Source organism: Chroicocephalus ridibundus, chromosome 7 (assembly GCF_963924245.1).
Source record: "Chroicocephalus ridibundus chromosome 7, bChrRid1.1, whole genome shotgun sequence".
Lineage (NCBI taxonomy): Eukaryota > Metazoa > Chordata > Aves > Charadriiformes > Laridae > Chroicocephalus > Chroicocephalus ridibundus.
This window is the reverse complement of record NC_086290.1, coordinates 43,269,547-43,283,981: the sequence shown is the minus strand read 5'-3', so window position 1 is coordinate 43,283,981 and position 14,435 is coordinate 43,269,547. Positions and strand designations below refer to the sequence as shown.

The window sequence follows — 14,435 nt, the reverse complement described above, 5'->3', positions numbered from 1 at the left end:
ATCTCTTTCTACTGCAAATGAAAAGCGGGATCTTGTGTCGCTCTGGTTTTCATTAACTTCCCATTGTGGTGCCGGACATGGCAAATGTATTCGTTTCATATATCATCTCTGATTTGAAAAGCACATGAAAATGTTTTCCCATTTTCGATATTGTGTGAGTAATGTTCCTATTGAAAAGTAATGGAGTGAAGTTGTCACTTGTCAGTTCAGTTATTAAGGAGGACGACTCTCAGGTCTTCTTTTCGTAATAAAATAAATCTGTCACAATCATTATGCTCGTGCGTTCTTTCACAATAATGGACTGGAATCTCGATAACTTCTTAAAATTACTATATAACTTTATAAAGTCATGAAGTGAGCACTGGGAGCTTACTCCTGGGGCAGTTCTAGCATTATAGAAAGCCAAGATCAGGCAATTCAGGTTTTAAACATTGGTTAAATTTTCCTCATGCTGATTTTTCTTCACTGTGTTCAGATAACTTTTTTTTCAGCCTCACTCACTACCTTTTCTTGCGATTCCCACTTTCTGACCATCCAAAAGTAGAAAAAAAATAACAAGTTAAAAGTCAATATGATCAAAACCAGCATCATAAAATCGCATTTCTAAGTGGTTGATATCAATTCTAAAACCCACACAGATGGAAGTTAAATGTATGCATGTATGTATCAATTTATTTTTTTTTAATGAGAAGCTGGAACCTTCATTCCTCTTTGAAGCTATTATTGGAGACTTCAGAAACGTGTCCTCTGATTTGTTGGGTCTTCAGGCAGTGAAACTCTAACTCTTTACACCCAAATGTCGTTTCAAACAAGTGGATGGTTGAAAATTAGAGGTGGTATTTTAGTATTCAGAGTTTTGGATGGTTGGGTACTTTTGTAGGTTCTCACCCGTACCTTTTGAGTCTATATTTATGTGGCAAAATACTTTTTTTTTTTTTTTTTTTCATAAAATTGCTTTTAAAAAAAAAATAGGAAAAAAAAAAAGCATCCTCTGTGTGAACTGCTACATTTAATGGAGCACAAACTTTCTTTTTGCTCTGCAGTCTCGGAAAGGGAGTGACCCAGACAAAGAGAAGAAGGTCCTGGAGAGCAGAACAGATAGCATTGGAAGCGGTCGCGCAATCCCAATTAAACAGGTAATGCCGAAATACTTTTTTTTTTGCCTTTTTTTTTTTTTTTTTTTTGCTTTCGGTAGTTGGAGACACACCTCGGGTCTTAAGCACTCTGATGGCGGGGCCCATGCGCCAAGACGCGTTTGATGTGCTCCGGTGATGAATGTGGAAGTCACTCACTTGACATCAATTAGGAGAGGTTCCTATGTGTATTAAAATAGGATCATTAGAATAAGAAGAGGGAAAATGTGACAACAGGCCTAATGAAGTGCAGTCTGCCGGCCTGCATATGGAGCGGGTTTCTAGGCTGTGCTGGCTTCAAAGCTGCCTTTGTAGAGAGGGCTTTGATTGGGCCGTGTGCTGGCAGTCGGCGGGGTAAATCAGATCGCTCTACAAGAGCCCCTTGTGATCGCAGAAATAGCCTGATGTGGCCCTAATTTGCTACTGCAGACGGACATCTGAACACAGTTTCGGGCTGGTTTGTAACAACGAGGCAATTAGTTGTGATAATCATAGCCGGTGTGTCAGCTGTGCGCTCTTGTTTGTAATTTGCTAATGAAGGAATTGTAACTTTGATTAGGTTCAGTTTCATTTAGACCTTATTATATAAGAGAACATTTACAGCTGTAATGTGTGGCCTTAATTAAACTTCCTCATTACACAACAGGACTTGAATTCAAGGATTTGTTTTGGTCTGTTTTACTAGCCTAGATGCGCTTTCATTAGCCCGGAAACTCAATGCTAAATTGTAGCTGTGAACACTCCTTTGAAAGGCAAAAGCAATGCCAGCATCTGATGCGAAGTATTTAGGTGAATGAGATCATTTACTTTCTCAAATTAAATTACACTGAATTCATACAGTTGAGAACACCACACTAGGCGTTCGTACGGGATGCTTACAAATAGTCTCTGATAGTGTTTGCAAGTATTTACTGTTGTGTGAGTCACTTTGCTGGAGATAGCCGAAGTGCCGAGGGAAGGGAGCTTATTTTCTTCCCATGCGGTTGTTTCCTGTTTCGTTTGGTGGCTTTCCTGCCCTCCCGAGGGTCACTTGCCGCTTCTCATCTTTCCTTAGTCCATGGTTCATCTCTCCAGGTAGCCCCAGGTCTGTTCTTTGCGGGTGGGTTTACGTGTTTGGGGGGGAGGGGGGTTGGGTTTTGGTTGTGGTTTTTTTTTTCTTTTGAGGAGCGAGGGGGAGATGGTTCTGTACCCTTAAGTATTTTGCAGGGCTTTTCTTTCTTAAAGGCAGTTAAAAAGAGCTTTTGGGACCATCAGGCAGCAGAAGTGCTGCGGTGTCTGTGAATCTCTAGTAGAAAAATTTTAATCAAACACACTGCAATTCAGAAGAGCAGTTTGAAACCAGATAAGCGCTCAGTATTTGGCTCTGCGTTCAGGGGAGGAGATTCCAGGCATTTAAAACAAGAAACAATTTTTTTTTCTACAGCTTTTGTATGGTATGAGATGGGTTAGACCGGCCGAAATTCTTTTGGGTAATGCTAATTAAACAGAAGTGTCTGCGAATGCAGCTGAGAATGAAAAACTGAGGAGTATACTTTTCAATATTTATTCAAGGCATACCTACTGTTCTTTTCTAAAATGCTGTTGTATGAAATTAGGTTGATTAAAAATGCACCTGTAGGAAGAGTATTGTAAGATATACCATATTATAATGAAATATCTCTTACCATCTCTTGAATTTCTGTATTGAAAAATTCTCCCTGCAAGCCCCGCTTGTATACTGAGTGTGACCAATCTTTGGGGAACGGGTACTTTTTGTTATTAATCCCAATTATGGTAATTTCATTTTGTCACACGCAAGCAATTATCAGCAAATATTGAGCAGGTCTGTAGTCAGCAGATCTGTCCTATTCATCGGGGTTTTGGAAGGGTGCTAGGGAGAGGGAGGTTGAGTGGCATGGAGTGTTGTAGGATGGCTGCTACCAGTGGTATTTCACATCATACTGGTCTGTCGTTCTCCTTTAGAGATGGTCTTCAGTAAAGCGTAGGAGACCAGCATCACCTAGCAATTGAAGCAAAAGAAGATGGAGTAGGACAAAATACTTTTTTGACGTGGGAACAGTTAACTAAAAATTGAAATACGATGTATAATTCATACTGACAATGTTTCGTTACTGTTAAAAAACATACATTAGCTTGAAGTGGTGCTTCATTACAAACTACACGGTTTCAAGCAGAAAAATGGCTCCTGAAGTTTGACCAGCGGGATGGGTTTTTGTCTACCCGCTAATTAGACGGAGGGCTCCTATCAGGAGAGGTGGCACCCAGTTAAATTGCTGTTGTTGGTGGGCTCTATCGGTGCCAGATACTTGGATGTTTCTCTGAGGCAGCAGAAATTCCTGATGGAATTCTCTTATTTTACGCATTAACTGTGAATAAGGCAGAGGGATGTGAAAAGGAACTTTTTGAGCTAAACACTTCAGTATATCATGCTACTGTGCCTTCTTGCAATGAGACACCCCTTCCATCAGGGTATGCTTCTGTGAGAAGTGGCCAGGGAACAGAAAGAGAAGTCTTTTGAGGAAGTCGAATGCAGATTGTAGTATTCATGGTGTTGCTGTGGGAGAGCCAGCTTATTATTTCATTAAAAGACTGTTCATCTTTTTTTTGCCGTGTTTTCCAATGCTCATCCTCCTATTGGCCCGAAAGGCAGATTGCTGCACTACCCCATGCCAGGATCAGGAGTAACCTCCGGTTATGTGAAACATTTTCCGACTTCTTTAAGCTGCTCTTGAGCAAAATGCCTTTGCTGGCTTCATGCACGTACTCTTCTATTGGTACATCTCCAAAAGTATGCAGCGACCAGGCCTTTTTAATATCTCTTATCAATACTTTGTTTTATTCTCCATTGGTCTTCATTCTATGTGTGTGGCAGCAATACTTTAAAAGGGCTTCTGGCAAGGCTGTGCTTCTGGTGCAATGTAGAAGTCCAAGCTCATACTGGTAGACCAGTGCTTCAGTTGGGTTGCGTGAGCTTATTCGCAGATTTAACCAGAAAAAAAAAATAATATGTTACGGTTGAGATTCACATACAGTGGACTTTGTGTTCTCAGTCCACTGCTACTTGAAGAAAAGGTAATTACAAAAAAGCAAATAGAAAAAAGAAAAGCCTTACTATTCAGGTGTTGGAATCAATGGCTTATTTATCCAGGGTATTTTATGATGCCTGTGGGTCGTTCTTATCTACTGAGGGTCTCCCAAAAATCAGAAATACTATTTCCCAACTTCAAACCAAATCAAAACAAAAAAAAAACCCAAAATAACAACAATTTAGAAATAAAAATACCAAAACACAACTAAAACCAAAACAAGTTAATTGGAGATCAGAAATGTTCTGGTTTTGAGGAAAAAAAAAAATGAAATCTCTTCCAGCACTACAGGCACTCGTGAAAGGGGGGAGGAAGAGCTGATATTAGTCAAGTTTGTGTGTGGTGGGGAGAGCACAGGATAAACGTGTGAAAAAAATCAGCTCTCTAGGAAGTGTAGAAAATGTGATGGCGAGGAGTTTGTCATTCATCTCAACTATTTTTTCATAAGAACCAGGTCCATATTCCAGCTGTTTAACCAACTGTGGTTGATGTCTGTTGTCAAAGTGATGCTTTTGTATATTTGGAGATGGTTTACACTGGTAGAGGAGTGGGGTTTTGTAGGGGCATTTAATTCCTTTCCTGATTTCTCTCTAAATGCGCATATACATCTTGTGGCATGAAGAGTCGCTTCTAATTCTCTATTACGTCCTTTCTGGGACCCGAATACCGACCTACACAGCTACTAGAGTTTGGTACGGTTTTTGGTCAAAAGATGCCAAGAGTTGTAACCTGCTCCTGAATTTGTGTTCTTGGTCCCTGAATCCCTGAGAGTTTGGGAAAAATAGGTAAAATTGTAAGTGGCGTATTTCCTTCCAAGGAAACACCTCACTCATTCAGGGCTTTATCCTTAACTCAGAGCAGTCTGGTCGAAAAGAGTTAATTTAATGTTCTTACTCTTCCTGTCCTTTCCAAATGTTAAAAATCACTTTTCACTGCAGTGCTAAATATGGTTTTACTGGGCTAAGCCATATAAAATGGTTCTGATGAACCTTCTTTAGCCCAGCAGAAACCCAAAATGTAGGCAATGAAAAGCAGGTGTGTTTTTAAAACGTGACTGCTAACTTCTGCCAAAATACTCTAAAGTGAGTGAAATTTTGGGAAGGCAAATTTCCCGGGGAGGTACAGAAACCTTTTGCATGCGTAGCAGTACCAGCATGCCTTAAATCCTGTGCTTTTAGCATCCTTTGAGAGCTGTGGATGCTGTAATTTTCCAAAAAGAAAAAAAAAATGTGAAAGAATGGTAAGATCCCATGTTTAATGCCTCTAATGTTTTGGAGGGCATTATAGGAGACTGCAGAGGTTCTTGGCTTTTGCTTTGTTACATGTTACAATCTAACTTTAAAATGATTGGGTTTTAACGTAATTGCTCTTTCTGCAGTCTCACTTACGTGCTATTTAAATATCTTCGGCTAATCAAATGGAGTCAGAAAAACGTCTGGAACAATATTAGCCCAAAGTTCAAATCCATAGAAAGTTCTGTACTTCTGAGAAAGAGGTGCTTAAACTAGAAATATTCTGTAGCCATGCTAATACTACTCCTAAAGCCAAGTCGGGGTGAATGGCTTACTCCGTTTGGACTGTCCTCCGTGCAAAAACATTTATTCTGAAAACGAAGATGTGTTCCTGGTCGCTTGAGTGCGTATTTTGAAGCGTGTATTAGGCTGTCCAGTTTAGAGTGGCACACTTTCTAGGACGGGGAGGTTTTTTGCAGCATTTTGGGAAGATTACTTTCTTTTCTGTGGTCTTGCTAAAATCTTGTAGGGCATATTCAAATAAAAAAAAAAAAAAACCAAAACCAAAAACAACCCACAACAAGAAAAATAAAAGCAAGAAGCTCAGCTCAGCGGTGAGTGGGCTTGTCATGTATTAATTTTTCATTGCTGTGGAGAATTGTACATACATAATCACTTGATTGCAGTGGGAGTTAGCGAGCTCCTATGGTGTCATTTGCATAAATCTTGTTAAGTCAATGGCAGTTAATGAAGTACAAATGAGCCTGGAGAAGGTGACATGCAAATCGTGGGTGGCAGATGGGAGGTCTGTTTTTGGGATGGCAGCTGTGTGCTCGCTTTTTTTTTTTTCTTCCTCTCCTACCCATATCCCCCCCAGATTAGAGTGTAAATAAATACATAAGAGCTGGCCTTGATTTTCAGCTTTCAGACCTCCTTCTATTTGCCATTTGCACTTAATCACAGATGTTCATATTATTCTATAGTCCAACTATATAACCTTGACTGTTCTTCTACCAAAAACTGGTCAAAATAGATTTGGACAGGTTGCCACAACCCATGGCTTACCCTGGGAGGTGCTGCACCTCTCGTGTCCCCAGACTCCTGCATCATTTAGGAATAGCAAACTTGAAGTCTGGATTAAAAAATAAATGTTCTAATGGTTAATGTTGCACTGATGACATAGTGAAAAATTTGCCATCCATGACTTGCAAAGGTGAACTTCAGAATCCATTCGCTTCTCTCAGTTTGCAAATGGCTGTGTTAATGGAGAAAGTTGAATATCTTATTCAGGCTTTAGTTTTCGGTGATATTTCAAATGACCTTCTTTGCCTACCAGCTTGACGTATTTCAGTACATTAAAATAATCTTACTGAATTTAGCTATTTTGTCTTTTTTTGTCTTTTTTGTCTTTTTTTTTTTTTTTTTAACTGAACTAAGAATGGCAAATATATTTCAGGTCAGGGCTAAGATAAAGGCTTTGTCACCAAATGGGGGTGGCATCACTGATTTGCTTTTCGTGAAGAAGAGTTTGGTTCCTGGAGGCACAAGTTTTTCCTTCAAATGGGCATAAACAAAACTGGAACTTCACAACGTACATCTGAATTTTATAAAAAATACCATTAAACTTGGCAAAGATAACTATTGGAAAATATTTTCAACAAATGTGAAACTCTGCATGAAAAAAAGTCAGCTTGGTTAAGTAGCTTCTGAAATATTTGAGAAGTTGTGTTGCGACTTACGATCCCTTATCAGCAATTTTTTTAAAGTAACTTTAAAAAAATCGTGTATCGCTAAGAATTTCCTATTAACTTTTTTGTTTCAAGCCTGGCCATTGCGTTGTCAGTTTTCAATCCTTTCCCAATTGTCCTAGCATTAGAAGAATGTAAGTTAAGCAATTTGTCAAAAACTTCCTATTCAGGGGAAAAAATCTTTGCTATTTTTGACGTCCATAACGCCAAAATACAGAATTTTTGTTTAGTTAAGGGTTTTTGCCTAGTGAACTCTTCTGACACTTTGTGCTGCTCTGTGGAAAGAATCTCTGGGAAATTGGGAATTGCTGTATTTCTCAATTACTATTTTTTTTTTCCCCATCCTGGTCTCACCTGGGCACTCCTCGCTTAGATTGTCAACACCTGCATGGCAGCCCCTGGCCTGAGGGCTTTAGGAAGCGCCTTTCAAATAAAAGAGAAGGACTTTGATGTAGCGTGTCTCAAACTTTGTTTTTATTAGACTTAGTTTTAGCATTCGCTCTTGATGTGTGTCTGGGGAGAAGCTTTGCTAGTGACCTCGTGCCTCTTCCAGCGCCACCAAAGAACACTTTGCGGCGGCCATCGGTACTGTGGAGGGCAAGGAGACCCGTAGGGTGAGGCAGGATCTTCTGGTACTAGCCCTTTTCCTTCCTTTCTTCCTTCAGCATGTGCGAGCTTAGGCTGCCCGTTTGCCTTTCTTCCCTTATTTCTGATCACTAAATTTCCAGCGTTTTCGTTTTGTAACCTTGTTTGCCCCATGTTATCTTCCTGACCCCCTGCCTGCCTCCTACCCCGTGCTGCTCAGACGCCTCCTTCCCTTCAGTCCCCTACAGGTGCAGCTGCTTGACTAGTGGTTTTCTTCTTCCTAACCTTTTCCTTCACTAATTTTTAGCTCTAGATGGGGCGTTTATGTGTACGGTCACGGTTACGTGATTCTTGTGTGGAATAACACACACCACCGTGTTATCTTGGTCCTTCCCATTGAACGAGCGAGATCACCGTACCTGAAATCTATTTTTCCCCTAAAATACCCAGGGCTGTCTGCGCAGCTGTTAGAGCATTGCAGTGAGTATGGCAGCGTCTTGGAAATAGGTTGTGAAAAGAGATCGTCTGCCACGTCTAGTCAGTCAAACTGATGTCCTTAGTCCTCCTCACTGGCAGAAGAGCACTGTAATGCTTCGGGCAAGTGTCAGACCCGAGAACAACAAATGCTTTTTGCAGCAGGTTTCCTGAATGTAAATGTTTACTTGGAGTCTACCAAAAAGAGAGAACAAATAAGCAACCATCTTAGCGTCTATTCTTGGTTAATTCATACGGCTTGACAGGGCGAAAGAAAACAGCACGGCACGAGCAGGACGGACACACGACACTGCAGCGTTAGCAGACCCTGCCACCCGCTGCCGAGCGCTAGCCCTTATCTCTTCCACCCCCATACAAAATCCACTTACGTTATGGAGTAAAAAATGGTTAATGCGTGTAATGACCAAAAGAAGGACGGCAGAAAACACCTGGAAGGGCGCACACAGCTCCAGGATTTACTTGCCTTGGTTACATGTGGCTCTTCTGTACGTAACGCACCCTTCTGCACAGGCGCTACCTGCAGAGCTCCGGCACCCAACACCCGTTTCAGTGACACACAGACACCAACCACTCCATCTTCAATGCCAAAGCGTTCACCACAACTACGACAGCTTTTGGGTTTTATTTATTGATGTTCGTTTAAGGCTTCTAAAGAGTTGTTAGCAAGCCAGTATCCGTGTCTCCAGAGAGCAGCTTTCCAAAACACAGAAACGATGCCACTAACAAAGAACTGGCAGATGACATAGTTTTATTTATTTATATCTAGCATGAGGTGTAATTTCCTCTGTCACACTTCTGCCTAATCACAGTAATCAGTATCCAGATCTGCTTGTACAAACACGAGGGTATGGTTTTTAGCCAAATGCTCTTAGTGCTGAAATCTTCTGTGTAATTCCTCCGCAATTGTTTATAATCAGAATATACACATTTTGCCGTGTTTTTAATTAGCTGATTACTAGTTATAAAATGTTTTGTACTCGCTGTGGTTCTGTAAATTGTTAACTGGTAGCTACCAGTATAATTAAATATTTCAGAGCGCTTGGCTGTGGTTGCATTGAACTGTGAAGAAATAATGTTATATAGCCAATCAAAAAGAGATACTTGTAAACTCATTTAAAGCGTCAGAGTGTGTTAGGACTATCATGGTGATGCTTATTGCAGGAGAAATTAAAGATACAGTTTTGTGCTAAGAGGCAATACAGAAATTAGTTCCTGAATTAGTTGTTAATTGATTTGGTAATTCCCTCGGGTCTGCATGCTCTTTTTTCCTTTTTCGTTGTTGCATTCAGTTAACAGTGACTATTCCCAGTGCACTTGAAATATTTTTTCCAATTAGATCAAATGTGCCCTTACATCAAAGGAACGGCTACAGCTCCATGTACCTGCCTGGAATAATGTTTCGTTTGACTGCGAGAGCTGTTTTTGTGTGTTTTACTGTTGGTGATTTTCAGATACCATCCCAAGAAACGCAGTAGTCCTAAGTATTTGGCATAAAAAATAGCATTTTAAAAGTTTATGGATTTAATGGACTATTATTTTTTTTTTCCCCACCAGTTTCAGGAAGCTTACTTTAATTTGTACCTCTCTGGTTCCGAACAGTGGAAGGAGATGAGAGTACGGTGTGGTTCAGTGGGTGTGCGGGGTTTAACCCTGCAAGCTCCAGGCGTTACAGCCTGGCCCTTAGCCGAAGCAGGCAGGCCTGGGCAGGAGCCTCAGCATCTCGGACTGAGACAATTCTTCTTTCTTTCCTCTCTGCCTGTCAGTCTGTCCCACCGGGTCATCTGCTTCCTCCCGCTTTCTGGGTTCTACTGGTTTGCCTTCCTGATGTGTCTCAGGGTTGCAGGAGAAAGCTGGAATTTGGGTCTCTGGTGTATAAGGATTGAATTTCTACCGCGTTTCTTTTAGTTGGTCTCTTCCTAGTTTTTGAGAGTCCCTGAAATACGAGCTTTCTGTCTCCTGTCTTATAAATTGCCCTTATTTTATCTCTAAATGCCTGCTACGTTGTGGAGTGATAGTCCCAAGCACGCTATGAGACCAAGGTGAGCAGCCTACAGCTGCTCCACAGACATATGTAAAGGTGTCATTTTGTCTACTTCCAATTAATGCTTGGAAGGCTGTTGAGGTGATGGGCAAGAGTTCTAGGGACCTTACGGCAATGCTATTTTCCTAAAATTTAAGTTTACACTGACTTGTATGTTACTTTCAAAGCTCGAAAGATTTATAAATGAAATATTAATAACTTTTCAGAGAAATAACTTTTCCAGCATTTGCTTTTTGGACTGTGTATGACTGAGTTGAAGAAGCTACAACTATTGCTGAAGCCAACAAGAGTCTCTGGTCCTTGTAATCGAAACAAGGTGGTGGTTTGTGAACGAATTAACCAGTTTCATTTCAGGGTGACTAGATCATAACTCTTCCCAGATCAAAAATTTGTCTTAGTGGTACAACTCGTTAGATAGTAAACATAGTATGCTATTTTTTACTGAATTTTACTTGATGAAGAAAGGTATGTAAATGTTTATTAGTGTCGATTTTGGCAGGTTTCAAAAATAACATTCTCTTTGTCTGTATGACACAACCTCCAAAGTGAGCAAAAGGAGAGCATTGCCTTTTAGGGCAACAGTGGAAGGTAATAGTATAAAACAACCTGAAGAAAAAATACGAAAGCTTTTTGTTTGCTTAATGTTTTGATATCCATGTTAACGCTGTAAGAGCTCGTAGACTGCTTATGATTGCCAGTAAGAGGTGTTCAAGTTCATCCTCTTTAATCCTATCCAAATGTTACACTCTTGTTTCTTAAAAGAGATGAGGAGAAACGTCTGGGTTTGACTAGTAGCTAGTGATTTCCTAGCTGCCACATCAGGTGCGATTATAGCTCTTGCACATCATTAAGATTCAAAAGGAGGTATTGCAGCTTGTGTTTGGAATGGAATGTTCATCAGCTTAAGCATCCTTTGAGAGACTGTGGGAAGAGGGAGGAGGAGAGTGCCAGAAGTTCTATCATCTACAGAAATAGTAAGGCAGGAGCTTATCTTATATAAACAATAATTTATTTTTTTTTAAAAGGCAAAAAAATCTACCTGACCATGTTTGTATGAAAAGAGCATCTGCTCTTTTCATAGGATAGACCAGTCAGGGATCTCTTTTCAAGCGCTGTGTTCGTAAGAGAAGGGAGAGAGTATTTGGGTGTTTTTTGACGCTTTACCATGAATATCCTCATCTTCTTTCACCCCGTGCTTGATGCCAGCAGAGAATGGGTTCCCCCAGCCTCTGTGCTTTTGGTCCCTGTAATGGTGCAGCAAGTAGGACTGGAGCTTGCAGAAAGCAAGCCAAGCGGTCTCTCCAGTGAAGCTTTGGAGAATTTAATCCACTTGGGGTGTTCTCATCCTGCTCTGTGTGCCTGTGTATTGCAAATCCTGGAGCTGCACGTTGAAAGTGAGTACAGAACATGGCGAAGAGGTGTCAGAATGCTTTGAGGGAGAGGAGGAGGGAATGATCGAAAGCAATGTAGGTATAAAGTAGAACATCAATAAAGCAAGCCATAATACGACTTTAAAAAATTTATTAGAATTTTCCAGTGCTGAAATGGTGTAATATATCAAGGCGGCATCTCAATGTGACATGCAGAGATTGACAGCAATGAGGTCACTAAGGCATCTTCGCTGTTGCCCTTAGGCTAAGAACTGGCCCCTGGCCAAGAGCCTTTGACTCAAGGTGGTTGTGTCTAGGTACTGCTTTAATAGTTCATCTAGAAAATGCTTACGAGAGGCATTCTTTTTATTTGAGCCATCTACAGCTACCAAGATAATTGAAAAAAAACCCCAATGGCGTCACTTGGTGGCTTATTGAGTGCGTGGTTTTATAAATGGAGAGTGGAAATAATTGTCCTTTAGTTGTTTTTAGTGGATGAGAGCTGGAGATGCCTTCATAGTAGCGATCTCTCATCGAGCGATAATGATTGCAAAGGAGATGACGGCAGGCTCTCTCAGGACCGAGATGTGCTGTCAGAGCTGTGCATATTGCCGGTTGGTTTTCAGTTTGGGGAAGCTCGTTCCAGGTCTCGGCGCAAAACAAACATCCCTCTTGCACAAACGCCTTTGTTTTGAGGGGCCGCTGTGTGTTGGAGGTGAGTCCGTGTGCATCTGGCCCAACTTTGGTGACTGGAGCTCTTCCTCTGAGGGCATGAGGAATTAGGCCGGAGAAGTGACATAACAAGATTAAGTAGAAAGCTTATGACAGTTAGCAAGTGAGACTGCCTGATAGACGTCGGTTGACACAATGATTATTAATATGTTGTAAAGATGTTTGGGGGATTCCACCATATTTGTATGGTTGCCAGCAAAATGTTGACAGTTGCATTGTGGTTAATAAATTCATTTAGATTTATAAGCATTGTTTACAGAACCTGTTCGCCTGCTGAAACTCTAACAGCATCTGTTCCTTCTTACTAATTAACTGCTAATTACGAATGAGCTTTGTGTGTTTGTCAGTATAACTGGCTCATGCATTTTGTAAGGAACATTAACAAATTGATTTACATAGTGGTAAAGCAATCAAAAGAGTAAACTGAACAGCACGCATTTAAAGCCCTTTAGCCTAATTTTTTGAACGAGGCAAACTTTGGACATTCTAAATATAATAATAATTCTTTTGCTACCTTTTAATTGTGTGGTAATTGCATGTGAATCTGAATCAAGGGTGTTGGCCCAACATCCCTTGTTTCTTGTTTGTTTTTTTAAAAAAAAAAGCATTGGCGCTGTTAGTATTTAAGATGTGTGAGCAAGCATTTATCCAGAGTATAAGTAGCAATTGCAAATAAAAAATAGTAAATGGCATGAAGAAGGGATATTGCTTGGGCGGGAGCAGGGTGGCTTTGAAATGTAGGTTCTCTTGACTGTATGTAGGTAGGAAACGTAGGTATTCAGACTGTTTTGTTGTTGATCTTCAGAATTCCCACTATGGAAGTCCTTGCACTTCTGTGAAAACACTATTTTCTGTAATCCTACTTTTATTCTTCAAAAACCTTCTGACTGCCATAATTATCAACAAGTCTTTAGAGCAGTCTCAGCAGCCAGACCAGATGTTGGCACTTAAATATTTTTTAATTGAAAGGGAATATTCAATAGTGCAATTCTTAAAAAAAATAAAATAAAATCTTAGTTTATTTTGCATGCGTTAGAACAAGGAGAAAAATCATATAATTGAATGTTGTGTTTATTATGAAGGATCCTTCATGTTACAATAAATTGGAGATGAGTGATCTGATTAGATGACAAAGATATATTTCACTTACAGTTGTCCTAGAGCTGTAAAGCTTGAAACAAGCCTTGTAACTAGTATTAGGGAGATTAAATAAATGCAAGCACACAGCTGCAGAATTTCGGTTTTTCTGAGCAGCTTAATATGACTGTGAGGAATACTGAGTGGTTTATATAGACTAAAACTTGCCAGAAAAACTTAATTGCTTTTTTGATAGAATTTCAAAATAAGTGCATGAGGCAAACATAACAGATGTAAAATATTTGGATCTTAGTAAAGCATTTTGATACTGCCTCGCTATGCCTTCATTGAGAGTTTATCCAAATGTGTTTGGCTAAAAACTGCGGTGTGGATTGAAAACGGTCTGTAAGATCGTAAACAAAAGCTAAAGCCAGAGCACGGTCTGAGCTGGCTGGAAGGAGGACGGAGCTTTGTTCGGATCTAGGGCTGGTGCCATTCAGCAGTGCCATTAACGGTCGCGTTGGAACCGCGAGCAAACACATGGGGATAAAGCTGAAACATCAGTCGAGAGAGGCTCATCTGAAAGGGGAGAGGGTTTGGAGTTGGTGACTCAATGAAAAAGATGCTGTTCACTTAATAGAAGCCAAATCGTCCTGGTCTGTCCTAACTACTTGCACATGCCAGACTTTTCCTTGTTCCTCCATTTTCGCCATTGACAGCAAACTCTTGACAAAGCACTAGGTTCTTTCTCTTACCAGTGCAATGTGTCTGCTTTAAAAAGCATATTTTCATCCTTGTTTAAAATAACCATGAAAACAAAGGCAATATGGTAGAATAAACCAGAATGGGAGGTGAAGTCAGGCTAACCTGAGCTAAACCCCAGGTGCCCAAACTTTTGCTGGTTTAACCCAAGTTTGGATGGTATTCTGCCTTTAT

General features: G+C 40.4%; 1 protein-coding gene across 10 annotated transcripts in view; it reads left to right on the top strand.

The window, feature by feature from the left end:
- The window catches only part of AGAP1 (ArfGAP with GTPase domain, ankyrin repeat and PH domain 1), a 380,589-nt gene that overhangs the window by 183,882 nt on the left and 182,272 nt on the right, over positions 1–14,435 (top strand). For all 10 annotated transcript variants that reach the window (XM_063341692.1, XM_063341691.1, XM_063341694.1 and 7 more), the window contains one exon: positions 1,044–1,136. In XM_063341692.1, coding sequence (XP_063197762.1) covers positions 1,044–1,136 — 93 coding nt within the window. The remainder of the gene's footprint in view (positions 1–1,043; positions 1,137–14,435) is intronic.